Source organism: Chinchilla lanigera, unplaced genomic scaffold, assembly GCF_000276665.1.
Source record: "Chinchilla lanigera isolate Chin_1 unplaced genomic scaffold, ChiLan1.0 scaffold00027, whole genome shotgun sequence".
Classification (NCBI taxonomy): domain Eukaryota; kingdom Metazoa; phylum Chordata; class Mammalia; order Rodentia; family Chinchillidae; genus Chinchilla; species Chinchilla lanigera.
In genome coordinates this window covers 16862945-16886655 of record NW_004955428.1, presented here as the reverse complement: position 1 = coordinate 16886655, position 23711 = coordinate 16862945, and the positions used below count along the sequence as shown (strand labels likewise).

General features: G+C 36.2%; 1 protein-coding gene across 2 annotated transcripts in view; it reads right to left on the bottom strand.

Moving 5' to 3' along the window:
- Positions 1–23711, bottom strand: part of LOC106148768 — a 125886-nt gene that overhangs the window by 64184 nt on the left and 37991 nt on the right. The window contains exons 3-4 of one of the 2 annotated variants that reach the window (XM_013515323.1): positions 22313–22443; positions 9201–9310 (exon numbers count right to left, since the gene is read on the bottom strand). In XM_013515323.1, coding sequence (XP_013370777.1) covers positions 9201–9310; positions 22313–22443 — 241 coding nt within the window. The remainder of the gene's footprint in view (positions 1–9200; positions 9311–22312; positions 22444–23711) is intronic. The other variant, XR_001234445.1, reaches the window with a different exon arrangement.

The window sequence follows — 23711 nt, the reverse complement described above, 5'->3', positions numbered from 1 at the left end:
GTTATTCTTTACACGTGTTCTTAAAACTCACTGAACTTTTCTTTTCTCTCTCTCTTTCTTTCCTTTTTCTTGTTTTGAGACAGGGTCTCCTTCTATACTCCAGGCTGGCCTTGAACTCATTGTGTAGCAGAGACTAGCCTCTAACTCATGGCAATCTTCCTGCCTCAGGCTCCCAAGCGCTGGGATTACAGGTGTGCACCACCACACCTGGCTGGAATTTTTCCCTTTTCAAATTCCTATGTGTTTTAATTAGATAATATACATTTTATACTATTTTCAGGTGATTTAAATATAGGACATAAGTTATTTTTTCCATAGTTTGTCTTTAATATCACAACAATGCTTAACAATTTGCCAGGCACGTAGGATATATAGACACTGTGATGGTTAATCTTGATTATCAACATGATTGGCTTGAAGGATGCTGAGGAGATTAGTAAAGCATACTCTAGGGGTCTGGTTAGGACATGGGAGTGTGGTCATGGGAACTATATCAGGTCACTGGTCCTTCCTTCTCTGTTTTTTTCCTAATTGTCAGTTTTTTGAATGCCACGAATCAAGCAGCTTGCTTAAACATTTGCATAAACCATTATAAAGTAGACCTTTTTTATTGATAAACCTCACATAGTATTCACCTGAAAGTACTTTCACACTGCTAAAAATGGGAAAGTCTACTCGTTACTCTTGACAGTTTCTGGGAAGAGGGAAGGAGACGTTTTATTAGTTAGAAAAAAATTAATGGTGGAATATGTAATGTAATTTCTTTCATAGACAGCTCTTTGGGGAGAAAACAACTAAGTTTCACTGGGACACTTTAATAAGACCTCTTACTATATATTGTGTTTCTAAACATTGTCTTCTTTTGGAAAATGCACTTTAAAATTTCTGCACAATGGAAACTTCGCTATGATCGTACCCTTGCCAAATTTCTGGAAAGCGACATACACGTAAAACTTCATTGCTGCCAAAATTATTCTGTTGAAGAAGGAAAAAATAAAATATTACAAGTAGTGTCTGTTAGATTATAGCAAAAATGGTCTGCACTTGCAAGGCTACACTTACTTCCACCGAGTCATAAATACTATACACTGTCACTTCACATTGGCTGGTATTTTGACTTTTAAGAAAATTTCAGAACCTCAAATATAAGATTTTTTTCCCCTGAACTATATGCTCCCCAGCACATGACAAAATTTTCCTTGAAAAATCTGTGGGTATTATGAAAAACTTTTTTCTCTAACTAAATCCTTTTTACGTGGTCTATTAACAGGATTCAAAGTGATTGATTTTTCTTTGTTCTCTTCCAGGTAGATCTTTTGATGGTGAACTATTTGGCAGTGCAATTGGCAAGTAGTTAACAGAAAGAAAAGAAAAAAAGAAAGCAAGAAGGAAGGGACCTGTTTAATTTTTAAATTTAATAAAAGTCTGTGGTTGATTGAGAGTTGGCAGATATAACGTTTCAAGTCAGGCCCGGCCATCTAAAGAGAAGTATTTCATATCTGCACCATGTCCAAATAGCAGGAAAACACTGTCCAGGGATGCTGCATGGAATTCATCTTTTTCCAGGATTTAAAAGGAACATAAATCCATAGTGTTTTGAATGACTAAGTTTGTATTGAATTTTTTTCTTCCTTTTTTTTTTTTCTGGAAGAAAGTCAGTCAACCCTGTCTTCATCCTTAGCTTCCACTCTTGAACTGATTATAAGTCAAAGCAGAAATATTGAATAAAGGAATTGTCTGTGATCTAAGAATATATTTATTATAACATTCAATATAGAAAGCATAAGAAAATTAAAACAAAGAGAAACTTAAATATAAAAACAGAAACATATTATGATGAATGATAATCTTTTTCCTCCTTAGAAATGTTTTAAGGTACAATATTTCTACCAAGGAATTTTTTATTTTAAAGAGAGTAGTAAGAAAAAGAATGATAGAAAAATACCAACATCACAGACATAAACAAAACAAAGCAAGAACATTAAAAATGATACAGGGTTTCAAAACAAAACGATAGGAATTAACAGTGGTTGTTATATTACATATTGTTATCTTCAACCAAGTTGCTCAGATTACCAGATGTAAGAATAATTGTTAACCATACTTTTTAAGCAAATAAAATTCACTCCAACAACATTTATTTAACAATAATATATATTCAGCTCCAAGCAGATTGAGTCTGTGTTTTCCTCACAGTGAATTTAAATAAAATAGGCAGAACAGTTGTACTTAATTTTAAGGTTACTTAAAGAAAAACATTAATTCCATAAATTGCTTTACACAGTTACTGAAAAAGAGCCCAAAATGCTAATTTTAAATATCTCATAAAATCAATTATCTTAGTTGCTTTGTGTTTGTGTAACCAAATTGTACTCTCAAATGTGCTAAGCATTCATAGTTTATTCAGATTGTATGCAATCTTCATGTTATTCTTTTGGAAAGTTGTATGTTGTATTTTTAATATCAATACATAAAAAGGAAATTATTATTAATAAAAGTATATACTTAAAATCATATATGAAATTAAGTAGAATGTTACAAAAAAAGAATGTTACATTGATAATAGTGAAATAACAATGAAAATGAGAGATATATCTATTCACATTATTCTCAGAAAAATATATCTCCAACACAAACCATTTTTATTTCACAAAAAGTTGACTTTTTCACTTTGGGACAATAAAAACCTGGTAATAGTTCACAAAGTAATTGGAAAAGATATTCAAGATAATTTGAGAAGCAGTTATTCTATGTCTTTTTATTTTTTTATTTAGAAAAAAAAGATATCTTGGCCCCAGATCTGATTGCCAGTCTGATATGTTTGGTTAACAACTAAATTAAATATCTGCATTTGTTTTTGTAATCAGTAGAGTGAGGTATATTTAAAGTTACCGCTTCAAGAAATGTTAAGGATGGATGGTGCGGGCCTTTACTAGAGCTGCTGGAGAGATTTTCAACTGATATCACTGGTCCCAAGGTAGCTTCTAATAGGACCATCTGGAGGGCAGGGGGTACAGTACAATGCAAAGAACAGGCTTTAAGTCTCCCTTTTATTAATTATAGTATTAATTAATGTCAGCCTCCTAATATTTGGTCCACACCATTTATTCAGATATGTTCCATTAATTTTATAGTCATCAGGACCTGGAAGGCAACACATTAAAATGTGATTTGAATGTCAGCAACATAAAGCTGCATTGCTCCTCATTTTGGTGAGTTGATAACAGATCTGGACATAATCTAGAAGCTTAATAGTTGTGCAGAGGACTTGTGACAAATTGTTGTTTTAAAGCAAGATCATGGAAGTCTAAAGAGGGATCACATATGAATATATGTATACAAGCCATGTAGTTGTTAAAACTTGTAGAATTAAGATTGACTTAAAAAGAAAACATACACTGACTCTTCAGGGAAAAAGAGGTATAAACAGTTGTGAAATCTTACAGGAAAGGTTAGAATTAAATAATTTTTATTTACTCTGTATGCTATGCTAAAATAAATAATATGATTTTCATATTACTTTGTTGACCATCTTGACTCTGATGAAATGTTTACACTAAAAGAAATCACAAAATATTTACAGTATTTTAAAAAATCTTTTAAAGAAGGAACCAGTTGGTGAAACAATCAAGAAAGTCTGGGAACAATGAAGGCAACGTGAAATATCAGACAATATTTAAGCAAACAACTTTCCTTAGGCAGTCAGTGTGAATGGTGAGCCCTCACAAAAAGCAGATCCCATTTTCCAGCAAAGAAACCATGACAGAAATAGCAGTGCCACTCAGTACACCCTGTCCAATCAAGCACAAGTGCAAACGAACTGTAAAATCACTGACAAAAAACTCTCATGTCTGTATCTATACTCAGCTTCTTTCTGAAAGAATGACTGGAGGAAGGAATAACTGATAAACTGAATTTCTAATATGTAAACACATCACTTAAAATGTTTCTACTTCTTGATTTATCAGAAAGGGTAAAACCTAGGGCAGAGAAGCTAAGCTGCTATGGTTTACAGTAGATTTAAACTTGTACAGTAACAGGAAACAAAGCATGTTCTGGAATATTCTGCTTAAAGCCTTTTCAGTGAGAATTCCAGAACAGCCATAATATTAAGTAGATGTATTATTGTTTAGACTTAAAATAAGAGGGAGCAGTGTTTGTACATATATGGAGAATATTTGTTCTCAGAATTTATCGCTTTCCCAATAAATGTGTAGAGCTAAAGCATTGGCTCTAATGTTATGTTTCAGATGAAGGATGAGTTAGCAGTTCATCACAGTATAAATTTTGACTTCTAATTAAATTATTCAATTCAATGATTTTAAACAACGTCTTTTCAGAATAACTTGGCAAATGACAGTTTCTAATGCATTTTTTCATGGGTCAAACTGAAAGCTAATCTTTCCTATGTTTAACCACCCTTTGAAATTCACGTATTTCCCATAAAGATGAGGAGGTTATAGGACTCACTGTGTTTTGACACTGCTTCTGAATTAGCTAATGTATAACATATGGCATGATAGTTTCTTTTTTTAAATTTTTACTAGAACACATTTGCAGTACATGCTGTTTGTCTTTCTCCTGTGGAATTGACACGTGTACAAAACACATTTTAATTGCTTTTTCATCCCTTCTCCTTCCCTTCCTTTCCCTCTCCCTCCATTTCTAGATTCTCTTCCTATATGAGAAAGATCTATTTTCCTACATCCTATATCTATCATTTATTTTGCTCTTTATTTATAATTTGGATTTCTCATATCAGAGAAATCAAGTGATAGTTAAGCTTGTGTGTTTATTTCCCTGGACAAGATGTATCAGTTTTCCTACAAAGTACTCTTTCTTGAGAAATCTGTCTTTCTTTATGGTGGAGTAGTACACACTTCCATGTAGAAATCACATTTTTTTCCATTTATCTGTTGATAGATATATAGGTTACTTCCAAGATTTAGCTATTTTGAATTGTACTGCTATAAATATAGTTATTATCACTGTAGTATGGTGTCTTTCACTCTTTAGGGAAGATATCTAAAAGGGGAATAGCTGGGTCAAATGGAATTTTTAGTTTTGTCTTTTGAGGAATCTCCTTACTGATTTCCATAGTGATTGTACTTGCTGCAAGGCAATTTCAAAACTGAACACTTATTTAATGTCTCCTCCAAACTCGGATGAAATTCAATTGTCATTACTGCAACAGTGTTAAGATGTGAAACTATCAGGAGGTGAGTAGGTGATGAGGTTCTCTGCCTACGTGAATGGGTTGATGCTATTATTATGGGAGTAGGCCCCTGGTAAAATGATGTATACGGTCTTATTTCTTTTCTCTGTCTTAGGTATGCTTGCTTAGCTTTCTGCCAGGTTATGATGGAGGAGGAAGGCTTTGCTCTTGGCGGGTTGGATACCAGTGCTGTGATCTTGAACTTCCTTGTGTCAAGAATTGTGTGCATATAAACTTCTGTCTTGTGTTTATAAATTACTCATTCTGCTATAGCAACAAAAACAGATGAAGATGTGGAATGAACATGGAAATGCAGATACCTCTTAAGAGATTCTGATTTCAATTTCTTCTCTTTTTTTTTGTACCGGGAATCGAACTCACAACCTTGTGCTTGCCAGACAGGCCACTGTGCCACTGAGCTACATCCCTGGCCCTTCAATTTCTTCAGCTGTACACTCAGAAGTGTGACAGCTGAATCATATAGCAGTGGACGCATATGATGGGTTTTGAGGAACCTTCATACCATTTTGTATAGCAGCCGCACTGTTTTATAACCATCATGGAAATTTATCCTAACTTGACTTTCCTCAAGCTGTTGATTTTAAGGAATTATCACTTACACATTCATTGTTTTAAGCTTTGTTAAATGTGCAAAGCTTTGTTAAATACACAACAGCTTCAATTTGATGGCCGTGAAAATTCCTATTCCCCCACTTTGCCAAATTTTTGGTGATTTTTATCTAATTCATGTTAGTACTTTCCCAAGAAATAGAAACTATAAGATATAGATAGGTAGATAGATGATAGATTGATAGATGATAGATAGATAGATAATAGACTGATTGATTATGGGTACGGTCTTATATGATTATGAATGTGAAGATATCTCACAATATCCCATCTGCAAGCTGGAAAGTCAAGAGAGCCCATGGTATAAAAGCTATAATCTGAAGACACAGGAACCAGCATCTCCAAAATTGGAGGGCAAGGATGGATGTCCCACTTAAAAAGGGAAAAAGAAATTCATCCTTCAACTTTTTGCTCTATTAAGTCCTATAGACTGAGTGATGCCCAGCTATATTAATGAAAGCCAGTCTTCTTTACTCGGTATACTTATTCAGAGGCTTTTTCTTCTGGAAAACACTTACACAGAAGTATCAGAAATAATGTTTTAGTGCTTGTCTTGGCATGCCTTAGCATGGTCAATTTGACTCATATAATTTACCATTATATTCTATCATCTTTATGATGGCTGAACGAGGAAGTGACAATTCTGCAACTTGGAGAAGAGCGTGTTTCCCTTAGGCTTGTGTGATGTATCCCTTCCTAAATAACTCTTCTTCTCCTGCTGTTGACAAATCTGACTCCATGGCCAAAACCTTGCCATTTTCATCAGGGGCAGAGAGGTTTGCTCTCTGCTTACTAGTTTTGTTTTCTCTCTCCATGATGTCTGTCTTCTGTACTGAACTGTCATTCAATATTGTGTCCGGCATCCTGCGGAAGTCCACCCACCTCAACCTTACCACGTACAATGACAGCTATTGATTTGTTGCTTACTGTGTTATCTTCAGAGATAATTTTCTTCAAATTTTGAATTGTGGTTTTAACTTGTCACATAAACTAAGAAAAGGAAAGTCACTCCGGTGTTGTGGCATACAACTACAATCCCAGTGCTCTGGCAGCTGAGGCAGGGTGATCCCAAGTTTGATTCAAGCCTGGGCAATGTAGTGAGACCCTGTCTCAAAAGTAAAAATGAAAAAAGGGCAGATGATCTAGCTCAGTGCTAAAGCCCTGGGTTTAATCCTAGGTAACATACACACACACACACACACACACACACACACACACACACACACAGAAAGAAAATGAACATGGCCTTGAATGGTGAGCAAAACCTTAGAGTAAAATGCAGTTTGGTAAGTGAGGTGATCTGAGGCCGCCCGCCGCATGGCTCAGCTGACGTGCCACACGGCTTGAGCTTTCACTGTGCACAACAACAGCACTGAAACAGATGGTTTGGAGAACAAATTCTTCCTAAAATCTCTTCGTGCTTCCAAACAAATTTGCCTTTAGGAAGGGCTGCAAGTTGTTTTTAAAGCACATTTTTAAAAAGATGCCAGTTCACACGGCACTCTGTTTCTCCCAACAGAAATAGAAAGTGGCCTCCTTGATGTGTCTGTTTTTGATTGTCTTGTCTCTCACGATCCGAAAGTTTCTGGACATCACCAGTCATCGCCAGATTACACTGTGACTCTACAGTCCACATCGTAATTTCATAGTGAGAATTCTCTATCTCCTGCACACTAGGTATAGAGAGTTATCAAAATATGTGACAAAAGTTTAACTACTTTTATTACGGTAAAAGACACATTGAGATTAACCCCCATTACAGTATCTCACTTTGCTTCTGATACACTTATCCCATTTTTTTTTTGTTTGTTTGTTTGTTTTTCTCTGGTACCAGGAACCGAACTCACGACCTTGCACTTGCCAGGCAGGCGCTTTGCCGCTGAGCTAAATCCCCAGCCCTATCCCATTATTATAGCCAATTTTTGAAGCAGTTCTGGTAGTTCCTTTTTGTGAATGTCTTTATGAAGTGTGACCAAAAATACAATGCATATTGAGCCAATGGAAATACAGGCTTGTAAACATCATCATGTGTCCTCATCCATCTTACTCTCCGAATCTGCCACTGTATGACTCCTGGCTCTTCCCCAAAGCCAAAATTAACATGAACGGTAAACATTTTGAATCACTTCAGGACATGAAGGTAGCCATGACAGTGTAACCAAAGATATTCATGAGAGAAGACTTCCAGAACTGTTCCAGAAAGTAGCAAAAATGATGTGATAAATGTATTCACAGTGAGAGTGAGAATTTTGAGGGGGCTAATTACAATGTGTCTTTTTACTGTAATAAATTTTTAAAAATATAATTCATTACAGTTTTCAATTGTATCTTATAGATGTGATATCGCGATGCAAGAGAATTAAAGGACACACTTGGTGACTGTGAAGAATTCATAATTTGCTATGATGATGAAACTAGGTAATAATGTAAAAATTTAGTTATGTGTCTGTATACTCAAAGGTTGAGAGAAAAAAGACAACTATATTCATATGGTTCATTCTATCTCCATTATTAGGTAAGAAGAGGAAATTGAGATTTCATTAGTTCATCATTTAGCTCTTCATTTTGCTTCTAAATTACCACTAAAGGTACATTCAAGTGTACGGTGGAGTAGCTAGAAGCTGCCACGTTTGACTTATATGATTATGTCTTGGTATGTGATTAGAAAATGTTTTTCTCTTTTCCTACCTCCTTCGGTTCTTTATGTTAGCCTAGAACAATAATCTCCATGTAGCACGTTGGTTGATATAGATTTTGTTTAGTTTCTATTTTTTAGGTGTTGCTGTCTAACTGGTCTACCTACTTGACCACAAGTGTTATGACAGCAATTGTCAGTAAAGTTTACTTAATTCAGATATCTCTTTTTAATCTTACAAATGAAGACTTATTATAATTAGAACTTTATAAGAACAACAAAACACTTAATTGACAATGAATGTATCTACAATATGTAATAATATGTTTGTGGCTCGTGATATAACCAGTAATCACATATGAGTGCAACTTGCATAGGTCACCCCTTCATACGTGCAGATATTGGGTGATGGAGTCTCCTGCCTCCCTGGATTATTCACTTTTTGTGCTAAGTGATTCATAAATTGGAGCTTTTCCCTGCTGAGAATCTCCTGCTGCTCATGAGCAGCTTCCCCAAGAAGGCTTCAGTTCTCCCTCGTCACTCCACGGCAAGCATAGCACAGGTAAATCCTTTAATAGCTTATTTAAAAAAAGGTTTAAAAGTGGATTCATGTCTCCATTTTCACAGGAAGAAATGTGATTTTTTTTCTAGGTTCTTAAATAAAGTCAAAGTTCTGTTAAGCCTTTACTTCTCATAATATACTTTGTATAATATACTTACTGTATGTAGCCATACAATAGTATTGGCATTTATTATTAGTTCTTCTACCAACAGGGGACTGCTGAAGTCTTTGGCCAGGTCTTTTTAGCAGAGCTGTCTTTATGTTCATTCTGTATTTTGGGAAAAAGGAAGAAAATAAAATTAATTTCATTAGGTTGTGTTTTGAGAAGTGTCAAAACATAAAAATCTACTCAGAGAACTTCATTTCTTGATGACTTTCAGGACCATATCATCTGTTTTCACCCTAAACCAGTGTGGTCTTGCTCTCTGCTGTGTTAGTCATTACCCGGGCCCACCATGTTGTCTGTCAAAAGCAGCCCTAAATACAAGGCTAAGCTGCCGGTAATCCCACAAAATTGAGATTTTAGCTGTCCAACTGGTACACAAAGTCTCCATTAATATATTTTGAATGGAAGATGTTACACTGGAATAAGTGCAGCTTGTTTTCTTAATTGTGTAATAATAAATGCATATCCAAGCAATTGGTCTACCATGACTTAAAGTTGGGTTCTGTTTACTCATTCATTTAAAAAAAGTTGCTGAGTTCTTTTCCTACAACCTCATGCTGCATTTGAGAACGAAGAAAAGCTGAACAAGGCTGTTCTTTTCAGAAAAATAACAGTCTAGCTGGAAGCAAAGACTAAGAACACACTTACAGATATTATACCTCTGTGGAGATTATTACCCAGCAATTTAAAACAGAAATTTAAAAGAGTTTCCTTAAAAATTAGTTTTTTAAAGCATACATAATTACCCCTTGGTCATGTGAGTTGTAAAAGATTTTATTTTGATTCTGATATGCATAAGCACTCATTGCATAAAGATGAAGTTGGTTTCTATAGTGCTGGTATCAATGTAAATTAGGAAAATCATTCTGGAAATCAATATAAAAGTTCCTAAAATTGTACAATTTGGTTCAGCTATACCACTTCTTGGTATGTACTACAAGGAATTAAAGTCAACATTTCATAGAGATATGTGCATAAACGTGTTTTTGCTGCACATTATAAAATAATCAAGATCTGGAACAGCCTAGGTACCTATCAGCAGAGGAATAGATAAAGAAAATTGGTATCTATATATGATGGGAGTATTGCAAAGCCATAAAAAAATAATGAAAATTTGTCATCTGCAGAAAAATGGGTGGATCTGGAGATCATCACGTTGAGCAAAATAAGCCAGACTAAAAGCCAAAGATCATATGTTCTCCATAATACACTGAATTTTAAAAAGATGACAAGAGCATAGAAAGGATACTACTATTAGATAAGAGGAAGGGAAGAAGGAAGAGGAAAGGGGATATAACTGTGGGTGATGGGGGCATGAATACGATGAAAATATGTTACATACATCAGACATGTGAAATTGGAGGGTGGTGGGACATGGCAGTTAATGGGGAAGATTATTAAGGTGTGTAATATGCATGTACAAATCCACCAAACAAAGCCCATTAATCTGCACAACTACTACACACTAACAAAACATATGGTGGGGATGATGAAGCTGGCATTCAATGGATGGAATTATTAACTCAGGCTGTGAAGCAACAGTTGGTTTGGGACAAGTTTTATTATGAGTCTTGCAGATTATGTAGGATTTTTTAGGTAGAGAAAATTGGAAAAGTTTTAGAGCAAGAGAAAGAGTAGATGACAGGGCATATGGGCATGTACTAGCAAAAGACTAATCACATTTAAATAAATCATAATGAAGGTAGGAATAGGCATATGCGATCACCAAGTTTACAGGGCGTAGTTTAGTGTGAAGGCCCTGGATTTAAAACTGCAGAAAAAAATTATAGGTGGATTTATGTGCTATGCATTGTGCTCAGCATTTTCAAAACATTGCTTTATTAATCTTTACAATGGTAGGGTGTATTAGCCTCATTTTGTTGATAAGTATTTTTGATAAAATGAATAGATTGTCAAAAATATGTTGATATTCAAACCCAGACCAAATCCAAAGTCCACCTTTTGATAATTTTACTATAAAATCATTTGTGTGATTTAGAAATATTTTCTCATACTTAGTTTATAAGGAGGAGTGTGGGAAACACTTACTAACAATACAGAACAAAGTACAGCATGCTGAGTGCACAACAGGCAAAGAACGAACCAGCAATAAAGTCTTCAGTTGGGGGCTGGAGACATGGCTCAGTGGTGCAGCACCTGCCTGGCAAGCATGAGGTACTGAGTTCAACTCCCAGTACCAAAAAAAAAAGTCTTCACTTGCAAATGAAATTGTGTTCAAGTGTCACGATGAGGATGTGAAGGAGAATTGGTCATTGACATGGTAGTATTTCTTGTGGAGATCCTCATACAGCATATTAAGAGGTGTGGATTTTATTTTATGTGTACAACGGGGTAACTGAAAGTTTCTAATCATGGGAATGTTCCATGATTAGAAAGATTGTTCTCAAAATAGAATAGAAAATTAATGATTGAAAAATTGTCAGTGGAAAATAGTTGAGAATTTTAGTAACCTGGATGAGAATTTGTGGTGACTGGGAAAAGATAATGTAAATAGATATTAATATTCAGTAAATAAATGAACCACTACACAGTAAGAAATGTGCTCCAATTGATGTGGAATAAACTCCTTTCACAGGGCTGGGGATTTAGCTCAGCGGCAAAAGCGCCTGCCTGGCAAGCGCAAGGTCGTGAGTTCGGTTCCCGGTACCGGAGAAAAACCAAAACAAAACAAAACAAAACAAAACAAAACAAAAAACTCCTTTCACACCGAAATATGTTTAGTAGAGTGCCTGGAAATTACATTTTCTACTGTCTGCAGTAAAATCTTTCTCCACCTTTTCCTTACAAGGATGCTTGTGGTTTCATTTATGGTCCACATAGATAATCCAGACAAATTTCCTCATTTCAAGATACTTAATTGCATTTGCTAAGTCCTTTTAGCCAGATGTAGAGTAACATTGACAGTTTCCAAAGATTAAGATGTGGCTACTTTGGGGAAGGTCACTATTAACCTTATAACATACAGTAATATATTAGTAATAGTATTGATTCTCACTTTTGTCATTGCTGATCATAGAGTAACAAATGAGTTTCATTTCCTTTAATATTGTTTGTGTATGATTGCACTATCCAGATTCATTTCATACTGTGTATTTTCAGTGTACTATGTGGCTGTGGATAGAAGGAGTAGGAAATAAAGTGTTAGGAAAATAGTTTGCATTTCTGTGTTATTATTTAATTCTATATCTTTCTATCAAAAAAAGTCTGCAGTATAGTGTATTTTGTTTTTTCAGAAGTAGATGAGGAAGAACAATGGCTGCTTTAGTAAGTAAAGTACATACTCTGGAAGGGAGGATGTAAAGGACCCTGAATCCCTTAACGCAGAAGGACTTTCCTCCCCTTTCTGACTGTTGCTGAGAAAGCGGAGCTACTTTAAGACACACAGAATCTGTACTTACAGTGGACACCCCTAGAGAGAGGGTACTCTCATCAGCCTGCAATGTGTGCCAATAGTTCTGATCTTTGAAAAATCTAAAGCACTTGTTCAGGAGGCATATTTTTAACCCTGGTGGCCTAAACCACAAATTCCAAGTACTTAATTACATTCTGCCTGGAGTGTCCTTCCAAGTGTTCCAGAACTCAGTGGTGGTTTTCATTTCCTATCCTAAGCTGCTCTGTAGTTGTGCTATTGTTATTATTTAACATTCCTGAGAGCAGACAGATGCTCTGTTTGAAACAGGAATATATATTTCCTATTGAGTGAGCTAATAATCTGAAATCTGGCTGCCATATTCCATCTGTAAGATCGAATAAAAGAAATGAGTTAAAGGAAACACACAAAAAAGGAAACAGTGAAAGAGAAGACAAGGCATCTGTCCTGGTTAGAACTCAGGCCCAAGCCAGCTAATGTGGAGAATAGGCCACTTATGTGACTTTGGCTGATGTGCTCATCTGAGCACAAACAATAAAATACTTGTGCTAGTGTCAGAAATGGACAGGGTTATTATTTTTCTAATAAAATGACTTAAATTTGTTTGAAGGGAGGATCACAGGAGGTCGGGGAAATTTCTTCCAGCAAGAGCATTCCATTTAAATAACTCTGTTGTACATTATAGAGCTCTATTCTTCACATCCTCATCTTTGAAATCATTTCATACAACATTCATATTTTTAAACATTGTAATTCACTCGTTGTTAGCATTGTACTTTTTAAAAATAATGAAATTAGGAAATTTTGACAGTAGGAGTGCAACCTAGCAATGATTTATTGTACCAAACGTTTAAACCCCTTCTTCTATTTCAGTGGGAGGCCATTTTTTTCCCCCCTTCAAATCCAGTCTCTTTAATTGTGTTTTGACACTATATATTCTGCTGTGGGCAATTCAACCTACCAACTGATTCTTTCTACCAACTGATTCTTTCTACCAACTGATTCTTTCTGCTATACCTCAGCGTCCTCCTCTCTACCTTTCTTGTACTTTTGTTATAAAAACAGTCTAAGTCTCTCTAGTATAGAATCATGGTAATATTTTTAAAAGAGATGAATGCTCTTTTAGTCTTTTGCATTTCCTGAGCAGGATTTTCCCCCCATTCTGCCAGAATTGTCTGTTTGCCTTTGGGAAGATTGGAATTCTTAAAGCTGGAGTGCAATAAGTCAGAAGCAGTTACTATTCAGTTTTTAACTCCAGAATGAAATATCAGAGTCTACAACAAGCCAAAAGATTTGAAAACCAAGCTTGGTTTTCAAAAATTCTACAATCTTATGGCTCCCACTGGGGTATTAAGTATTTGGCTCACTATCTAGATGATAGATAGTTTCTATTAAGCTTTTTTATTTCCCAGGCTGTGTCATGAAGAAGTCAGCCTTAGGAAGGTGGGGAAGTTTTCCCAGTAGCACTGCTCGATCAGGGGTAGGTGAAGTACATAATGAGACTCATGTCCTTATTGTCCTTCCATAGGCCACAGTTCAAAGTATGACACATGATAGTAAGTAGAGGAATTGTCCAAAGCACAGCAAGGTTGAAAGCAGTTGTGTCTGGGACCTTGGTATGCAGCCCATATGCAGGTTCTGCTCATATCTAGGTCCCTCCCACATCCAAGAACAACCTGCGCCCAGGGTCCCTGTACAGCAGCATGAGAAGACACAAAAGGCTGGAGGGTGACTTTTGCTGATGCCATAAAAGATATATTTTCCTCCAGTCCTGATGCCATGTTGGGAAGAAAGAACAGAACGAGAAAACCAGTTCTAATGGAAAATTCAAGGTTTGATTATTTCTTTATCCGGGACTGTTTCATACAAAAGAAACCCAATAGAGCCCGTGACTGAGGAACATTTGTCTGGTAAGTTTAAGTTAAATTTCTGGCTCCACTAAACAATGGGTTGAAGTGCTGGATATTTATCCGATATTTTTAGAAGCCAAATATCTGAGAAACACTCTTCTTGTTTTTGGTGGGTGCCACTTTCCCAGCACAGCCTAAAGAAAGGAGAATTTACTTCATCAACTTTCCTTGCTACAGATGTACAGCCTCTTATCAAATGGGGCCATTGATTCAAAAGCGAGCAAAATGCCGCAAAGATAGGAGCAGTATGGCTTGGTACTTTGGAATAGCTGTGGTAGAGCTTCTGTCTTATTGGTATGAGCTACGGGTCTCCACGAGGACAATGTACATTTCATTATCACCATCAACATAAGTGGTGATGGCAGATTTTTGTTACTGAAATAGCTTTATTTTGTCTGGTTATTGCACCTGGGTGGTGACTTCCAGGCTTTGCTCTCTTACCGTTGCAGAAATTTCAGGAGGTAACTAACATGCTTCATTAAATGCTTTTTCTTCTTACGCTAATCACTAATTACTAGGGAACATCACCAATAAGAGTTAAAGTTATTGAGTGCTTAATTTTGTGCACTAGTTTAAACACTGCATGTTTTATTTACCTCACGTAACCCCTCTATAAATGAAATAGATGCTATGTTTATACACATTTTATTGGTGGGGAAAGTAAGGTACAGGGAGACTTGGTAACTTTTCCAAGGTTTGTTAACCAGGTAGCTCTGAGATTCAAACTTAGGCAGTCAAGGATCACCAACCACATACATCTGGTCTTTTTTTTTGGCCTATTTATATAATGAATAAGTAAAGCACTAACCATGTATGCACCTTGAGAAAACCTACGTGTGTCAATATTGCATTAAAACTCAGGAATTTCCTGTTGTTCTCACTGCAAATGCGTGGAAAATGTGGTTTACTCTTCCATTTTATGCTTCACCCTCCTTTGTATGCCATTCCTCAATACATTAATAGGTAGCTTTCTCTTCCTTTGCCCCCTGAAACTGTTTCTTGTCAACATTCTACCAATAAGACATTTTTTATTTTTATTCTTCAGTGTCTCTGTCTTCCTGATTGTTTTAATCCTTTTGTTCCTGAGATATTTTTGTCACCTAGTTTTTATCCTAGAATTGTGACAAATTTCCTTGAAATACTTCTTGGGCTCTGTCCTTCTGATACATGTTAAATACATTATTTGTTTATTTTTAAAAATTTTATTTTTATTAGTACATGTTTGCCGCACATAATAATTACTTTCACTGTGAGGAGTTAGTACAAGTGCATAACACATCTTAGTCCCTTTTATTTTCCCTTTCCCCCTCCATGTCTTCATCTCCTTTTCACTTGCAAAAGACCTATCTTTCTGTTCCCTATTATCTACCTCTTATTTTGCTTTTAAATTTAGTTATACTTTAGTTTTCTCACATAAATAAAACCATGCAGTATGTAAACTCACTTGTCTTATTCATTTCACTTAACATTATGGTCTCAAGGTGCAATCACTTTCCAAATAACTTAAATTTATCCTTCTTTGTAGCAGAGTAGTACTCCAGTATGTATAAATACCACATTTTATTCATCCATTCATCTCTTCATGGGTATATAGCCCAGTTCTAAGATTTAGATATTTGAATTGTGTTGCTATAAACATGGATATGCATGTATCATTGTAATATGATGTCTTTAGTTCTTTAGGGAAGATATCTTGAAAGGCAATTTATGGTTCAAATAGAATATTTAGTTTTGGTTCTTTTGAGGAATCTCCATATTGATTTCCATAGTGGTTGTCCTAGTTTACATTCCCACCAGCAATGTAGGTGGGTTCCTTTTTCCTCACAGCCATGAAAAATGGCTTGCTGGCATTTTAACAAAGATTGCATTAAATCTATATATCAGCTTTGGAAATATCTTTTTAAAATTCTCAGTCACGTTTTCCTTTCATATTGTATAATTTCCCTAGGTAAACAATTTCTTGATATGGGAACATTAGTGAATTCCTAACCTATACTGCAGCATATATTTCTTCCAAGATGTATAATTACATACAAAGCTATCTAATAGAAATCTTTCCTACTTACTCCCAAAGTATCTTTCTTTTCCTCCTCAAGTTTGTCCTCACCCTCTATTTCCGTAAGCAGATACTAAAACAAATGCCTGACCGTAGCTGTAATCAACTTCATCAAAAAGCCCACAGTTCATTTCCTCCTGCTTTTTTTCTCATGTTGTACTAATCTACAATTAGCTATGAAGTCCTAGCTATACTACCTCCTTAATAGTTCATGTCCAGCCCAATTTTAGCACTCAACCAGACCTGATTGTTTCTTTTTTGTCTTGTTTATTGCACTAGCCTTCTAAATCCAGCTGTACAGGGATTCCTGTCTACATTACCCACCTCCAACAAAGGAAGCTTTCGGGTAAATAAAGGAACCAGTTTATTTCTCATTTAACCTCTTTCAGTCGCAGCCCATTACTTGCAGGTTGTACTCTGGGTTTCTTGGTCAGTACTTATTTGATTTTGTCAATCTTATCTAAATATTCTCTTATCATACAACTTTGTGTCCACATGCCATATTTCATCTAATTGATTCATTTGAAAGTTTTCCCCAGTACAAGTGCTGTTTCATGCATTAATTTTCCTGTGCTACTGAATTTACCTGACACTGTTGGCTCTCCGTTCATCTGTCAAAATCCGTCACAGATCTTACACCATCCCTGTCTCTCTGTGTGCTCCCCCTAACCAGGAAGTGTTAACTGTGTGGCATTGTCTCAATCCCTGGACTGAGATATTTCAAAAGGCATTCATGGTGGCTTTCATTTCAGGATATCCAGGCCTTCTCTGATTTCTTGAGCACTGTAGAAAAGTGCTATTTTCTCACATAAAATGTTATCAGTGTTATACATATTTTCTGAAAGGTGAGGAAATTAGGGCTTAAGGAGGTAAAGTGATTTGCCCAATATTATACTGTTAGGAATTGGTGAAGGTATAACTCTTCATTATCCTTTAATTTACTTTCTCAGATCATTTTAATGAAATGGAAGAGAATAGAAAACCTAAAGTGATCCTTCTCGTTAGTTTAAAATCAACATTCATCTACTACTTTAAAGCATTTTTTGGCTAATATTATTGTGCAAATCATGGTACTGTTCTACTGAGTTGTAATGACATTATCACTTTGTATTTGGGATTAGGTGACTAGACTTCTGTTACTCAGAGGAATTGTTATTCACAATTTGATTCATAGTGTTCAGGGTACAATATGTACCAACCATTTTTTCTCTGTTTTCCTTCCTGCAGCTGATCTGACATTAAAGTGCTGGCTTTAATAAGTTTCCACTTTGGTCTAAAATAGATAATTTAAGAAATCCAGAAAGTCGAGGCTGCCAAAGCCCAGTTTCCTAAAACCAGATTGCTATTTTACTTCTTCCATTGTGAGAGAAAACAGACCTCCAGACCTTGCCCCACCTCTTCCTAGAGTGAATTGCTGTGTGTGATCCAGCTCCTTCCCAGAGGAAGTGCTCTGTGTTGAAGGCTATCATCCAGTTTCACTTCTTACTTTGTTGTTTGGTTTTTTGTTTAAATTTTATTGCTTTCACATCTGGATAGTGCAGCTTTCATGTGGTATTAAAAGTATGTGTCCAAAAATGTGTCCCAGATGAACATCCTGTTTGCCTTTTGATTTAAATTTCTGTTTAGTAAACCTTTGTGGTTTGGATATAGTGGGGAGTATTTTCAGCCGAACTCCCTACCCACTTCCTCAAAAATAATAACCTCCCTGTCCGTTCATCTCTTCATTAGCTCTTCTCTGCTAAATCAACATCATCTATCAGATGATTAGGGGTATTCTAGAACACTAATTCCTCTCACAATGATAAACATCTATGTAGGAAACGTGACTGTTTCAAAAGCTCTTTCCACAAAGTGCTGTTTTACATGCTCTGCCATTAGCAAATTGCAAATGTCCCTGATATTTTGAATTATGACATTCTTGCTTTAGAGAAACATAAACAACATTTTATAAAAAATTAAGTTAACAAATGTATTTTTCTGGTCAAAGCCAGGAAAGAAATATGGTTAAAGTGTTTTTTTAAGTCCTTCCTTCCAATTGGTCATAGAAATTCTATAAAAGATGAATAGATTTTCTTGACATATTGCATAAAATTATTTTTTTAAATAACTATTGTTTAAGCCAATTTTTTTGAAGCAAAGAAATTTGGTGCTCTTGGCATTTCTTAATTTTCTTACTTGGGGGTATGTTTTCCCCAAATCCACACATGTAATTTCCATTGCATTTAAAGGAGCCATGAACACACATCTGAAGGAGCATTGACCACTCATTTTTTGATGTTTGAAAGCCAACTAAAGCAAGAACCTCTTGCTTCCTTTCTGATCCCAGTCTTTTCAGTGAGAACAATGCTTATGCAAGATTTCCTAGGGGGATTTTGTGGTTTGAGGTTTTAATAATCTAGGCTGAAATTCAAATAGGAACCACAGCTGCTTGGATAAGCCTCTTAGACCTCTTTATTTGAACTACAGTGAACTTACCAGAATTTTTAAATATTCTGAGCAATATCTGTTATGGAACACTGACATATGATAGTTATATTTCCCCTATAGGGAAACCTATATACCTGCAAGTTGCATGAAAATAAAATAAAATGATATGCATTTTCCTTTAGTATTTGTAAATGTATTTGAAATTAATTTTCCCTCTTCTGGAAAGTAATGAACATTATTATTCTATTTTGATTGCAGAATAACCTATTGAAAACACTTTACAGTTTAGGTCTTTGAGACCATTGAAATGGAATGTTTATTTTCTTGAAAATAAGCCATATCTTTGATGTATTCTTTTGTGATACATTTCTTTAAATTGATTTTTACACATTTATAAAAAGTGTTGTGTTTAAAATGTGATATATACTGATGAGTGCTATGGTATGAATATTGTTTGTCTTCCCAAATGTTTCACAGGTGGGACACTGGCTCTGTACTGTGGCAGCAGGAGATAATGTGGAACTTCTAAGTCCTGGTGCTAATAGGAAGTCAGGTTATTGGGGACATAGAGGCTTATAGTAATTCACATGGGGGTTGTTGGTAGTTCTGATAAGTATTGGTATAAAAGTTTGAACATGACCCCCAAGTCTCTCTCCCTCCCATATAAGGATGGAATTGTCCACTCCTCCATACATTCCTGTCATTACAATCTGCTAACCCATGACACATCCAAGACAGTCCTCACCCAAAGAGCCAATACAAACATCATGACCTTGGACCTCTAGAAATGTGAGCTAAATAAATATCTTTTCCTTATAAAGCTAGCTACTCCAGCTATTTTGGTATAGCTATAAAATGCTTACTTATACAAAGTGTGTATTCCTGAAGTTTCTGAAGCCTAAAATACATCCAATAATAGCTTTCATGTATGTTTAAATGAGGCCCTGATATTTCTATGAGATAAAAATATCAGAGTCTATCTCAGGGTTACAATGATATAATCACTAAAAGATTAAATATTAAAGGATTTTCAGGGAGAAAGTGTAATCCACAGAAATACTAAAACAATCCAGCACCAAGTTTTTGTAAGGGGTATTATGGACAGTATCTAGATATCCCCTGAAAGCCTCATAAACTCATAGGTAGGTCTTTTGGAAGCTGCCTGGATCTAGGGGTGTGATATGGGAATTAAAGATGTGTGACAGTAAATTCATCCACTGATCAGAATTAGCACAGTTTGGGGTATGGGTAATGGAAGCTGCACACTTTGTGTGGGTGGTACCAGTCAATAGGTTTATCACTTGGACAGAAAATAAAGGAGATGTAGGCTTGCTGCTGCTATTGTTGCTTGCTGTTTGCTGCCTGTCTTGCTGTGGATTTCTCCTCTGTTCTGCCAGGCTTCTCTACCTGGGAGACTGCTGACTATGGACTGAGACTCTACAAATTTTGAACTGAAATAAACTTTTCTTCGTTTAACTTTAGATGTTGGGTGTCTTGTCCCAGCAATGAGAAAAAACCAAAGGCCCTAATCCAAAGAAAGAAAACTTTTAAAGCTGAAACATGGTTGATTTTGAGAATCCTTTTCAGAGCATAGCCCAGAGGCGCTGGGCCTTTCCCTGTGTTAAAGGCCTGGGAAAGGCCCTGTGCTTGCCGTCTCCTGCTCATGCTGGGCCTCAGTCCATATGTCCTTGGGCACAGTCAGGCTTAGTGGCCCCTGCCCAGTCCAGTGCTGTGCAGAGTCATTTACACAACCTTATGCATTTATAGAAATGTGTCATGTGAGAGGTGCTTCCTCCTCACGCTAAGTACAATCTGGATACTTCCTTCAACTTTTGCCAAAACTGTCCCACATTTTGTCTGCTTCACATTAATTTTCTGGTTGAGATTTTGCTTAAGCTCTTGCTTTGAAGAAAGAGAGATTAAAAAGAAAGAAAAGTGGAATCTCCTCTGTCATATCAGATATTTAAGAGTCACAGCATTTTAAATATTCCCTGTAAACTCCAGATATTTGAAGGTGAAAGCTTAATAGATGGCCTATCCCACACCAGGCCCAGCACAAAGTGAGCAGTGCTGAGATGGCAAGAACTGCATTCCAGCACTGCAGAACCAGGCGTTAAACATGACCGAAAAATGGCCAAAAAACTGGGTTGATTCCAGGTACAAATGATAAATGGCTTCCTGAAAAAAAAATTAAAATATTAGAAGATATATCATTTTGGCATTAGATGATTTATCAATAAGATCAGTGCATATCTTTTGTGGCTTTGATTTGTAGAAACCCCCTGCATGGAAATTCCCCCTCTGTATTGATTTACTAATTCTTACTTATCAGTCCTAGGTGGATCATTTATTAATCTAGATGGGTTCATTATACTGTTTTTATAAAAGAATATGAAACTAGTTGCTTCATGCTCTGGGAATTCCTGCTCATTCAGAAATGTGCTTCCTTAAATTACCCACTTTGAGGGCCATCTCACCATTCTCCAGCTTGTGAGTCTGAACATGATGGACAGAACTTTCTAGCACCAAATAGTCCAGAAGAGCATGTTTTAATAACTGCAAAAATTTTCTGAATGAATGTTCTTTTAAACTCCTACACTAAGAGACTTGAGCAAACTTTAGCATGGCTTTTGTTGGCCAAAGGCCACTTTCTTGGGACTACCCTGACCTCTGTCGAGTTCTTATGTTTCTGAAAACTCTCAGGGCTGTCTGAAGAAGTTAGTGTTTTTTTCTACACAACACCTGATTGTAGGTTCCTTGATTTTCCTTTCTTATAGTATTTACCTAAAAAGGGCTTACAACTGTCAATACTTCCTCTGACCCTTGAGAGCTATGAGTATCTCCCACAATGCAGGAGTGTCTTTCTCAAGGATCTGAAAACCATTCCCTTGAATGTGACCACCAGGAAGGACAGTGCCTCTGTCTCACCGTCTTTGTGGGAAGATAGTCATAACTTCTGTGACTGTCAGCTGGCAGACAGCTGGCCTAGTCACATGTACACTGACCAACTGTCTGTAATGTTTGTAAGTCCCCTTTATTCCCCTTCCCTACACAACTACTCTCACTTTAGAACACCCAGCCATCTCTGTGCAAATTACAAAAGAGCTCAGCTTGACGCCTTACTGTTGATAGTACTGAATAAGGTGTTTTCATTTCATTGGCTAATGTCCAGCTTTGCCTTCCACAGTTTAAAACAGGAAACAATTACCTGGTTCTTTTTTTTTTTTTGGTTTTTCTCCGGTACCGGGAACCAAACTCAAGACCTTGCGCTTGCCAGGCAGGCGCTTTTGCCGCTGAGCTAAATCCCCAGCCCCAATTACCTGGTTCTTGACAGAAACTGTGGAGAGGAGTTTGTGAGGAGCGTAAAGGTTGATATTGAGAGGCTTTGGTTCTCAGGAGCTTCTAGCAACTCTGAGGACTCATTCAGCCAGGCCAAGAGGGCATGGGACCTCTGTGACAAGAATCCAAGAAATTGATTCATACACTGAAGTCATAGGATTTTGAAGGACAAGTAACTTAGTTACTTTTCTTATTTCTGAGGCAAAATACCTGACACTCATAAATTAAGAGAGAAAAGGTTTATTTAGGTTCACAATTTATAAAGATTTTAGTCTATAATTGGCTGAATCCACAATAGGGTGGTATGGCAGAGAGGCATTGCAGAAAAGAAACAGTTCATGGCAGGCAGAAGGAAGCAAAAGCAAGTGACAGTAATGGCTTCTTTCTACTTTTTTATATTCTGTCTAGGCTACCCAGTTTAGGGCAGGTGCCAAGCCAGTCAGTAAGCTAATTTAGTAATCACACATCCTTAATCCCAGTATCACACATTCTAGATCAAGCCATCTCTGAAAAAGCCTCATATATGATCACCTGAGGTTTTGGGGGTGGGCATCTAGACATAAGCCATAATAACAAGGGATAAGAAGCCTGGTGGGAGGTGAATTAATACCAGAAACCAATTCTCACCCAAATTCTAGAAGCCTGACTGGTTGGAGAATTATTAAGATAGTTCAGCTACATTTTTCCTACTCTGACAAGAGTTCCAGGCCTGAAAGGGAGCAGGGAACCTTAAATTCTGAGTAGTTCAGAAAGTATTAACCCTAGAAATCCTCTGGAGAGAGGGAGATTATCAGAATAAGGTTATAGAACCATCTTCAGTCAACCTAACATCATTATATGGAAATCTCTGAAAAACCTGTTACAGAAAATGATAAAGAAGAAGAATCTTAAATATCTAAGTTAGAAATCCCTTCGAGAATGATAAACAGAAAATGTTTTTCTTAGACAACATGTCCAATATCCAGTCAGAAAGGATTTATCAATTTTCCTTCAATTGTTAGGAAACACAATTTGTAATTTTAAAAGTTACCAGAAGATCATACCGAGTATTTGGTCCTTTTAATAAATGAATTCAGCATGGGGTTGAGGAAATGTAGTGGTAAACAGTGGCCATGTGAAGAATGGATATTACCTTAATGGATAAATATTGCTGATGGGATTTTATTGGTTTGAACTAAGTATCTAATTTACAGTTATTATAATACTTTGAAAAAGGAAGATCCAGTCATATATTTTTTAGAAATTTTTCAAAGCTAAAATCTTCAGAGAAATGAAATGTGGAATTTTATAGCTAAATTTCAAGATGATGTGATAAGATTAGATAAATAGGTAAAGTAATGGGATGACTATAGCTAAAATGAAATAGAGGGAGGGAGGGAG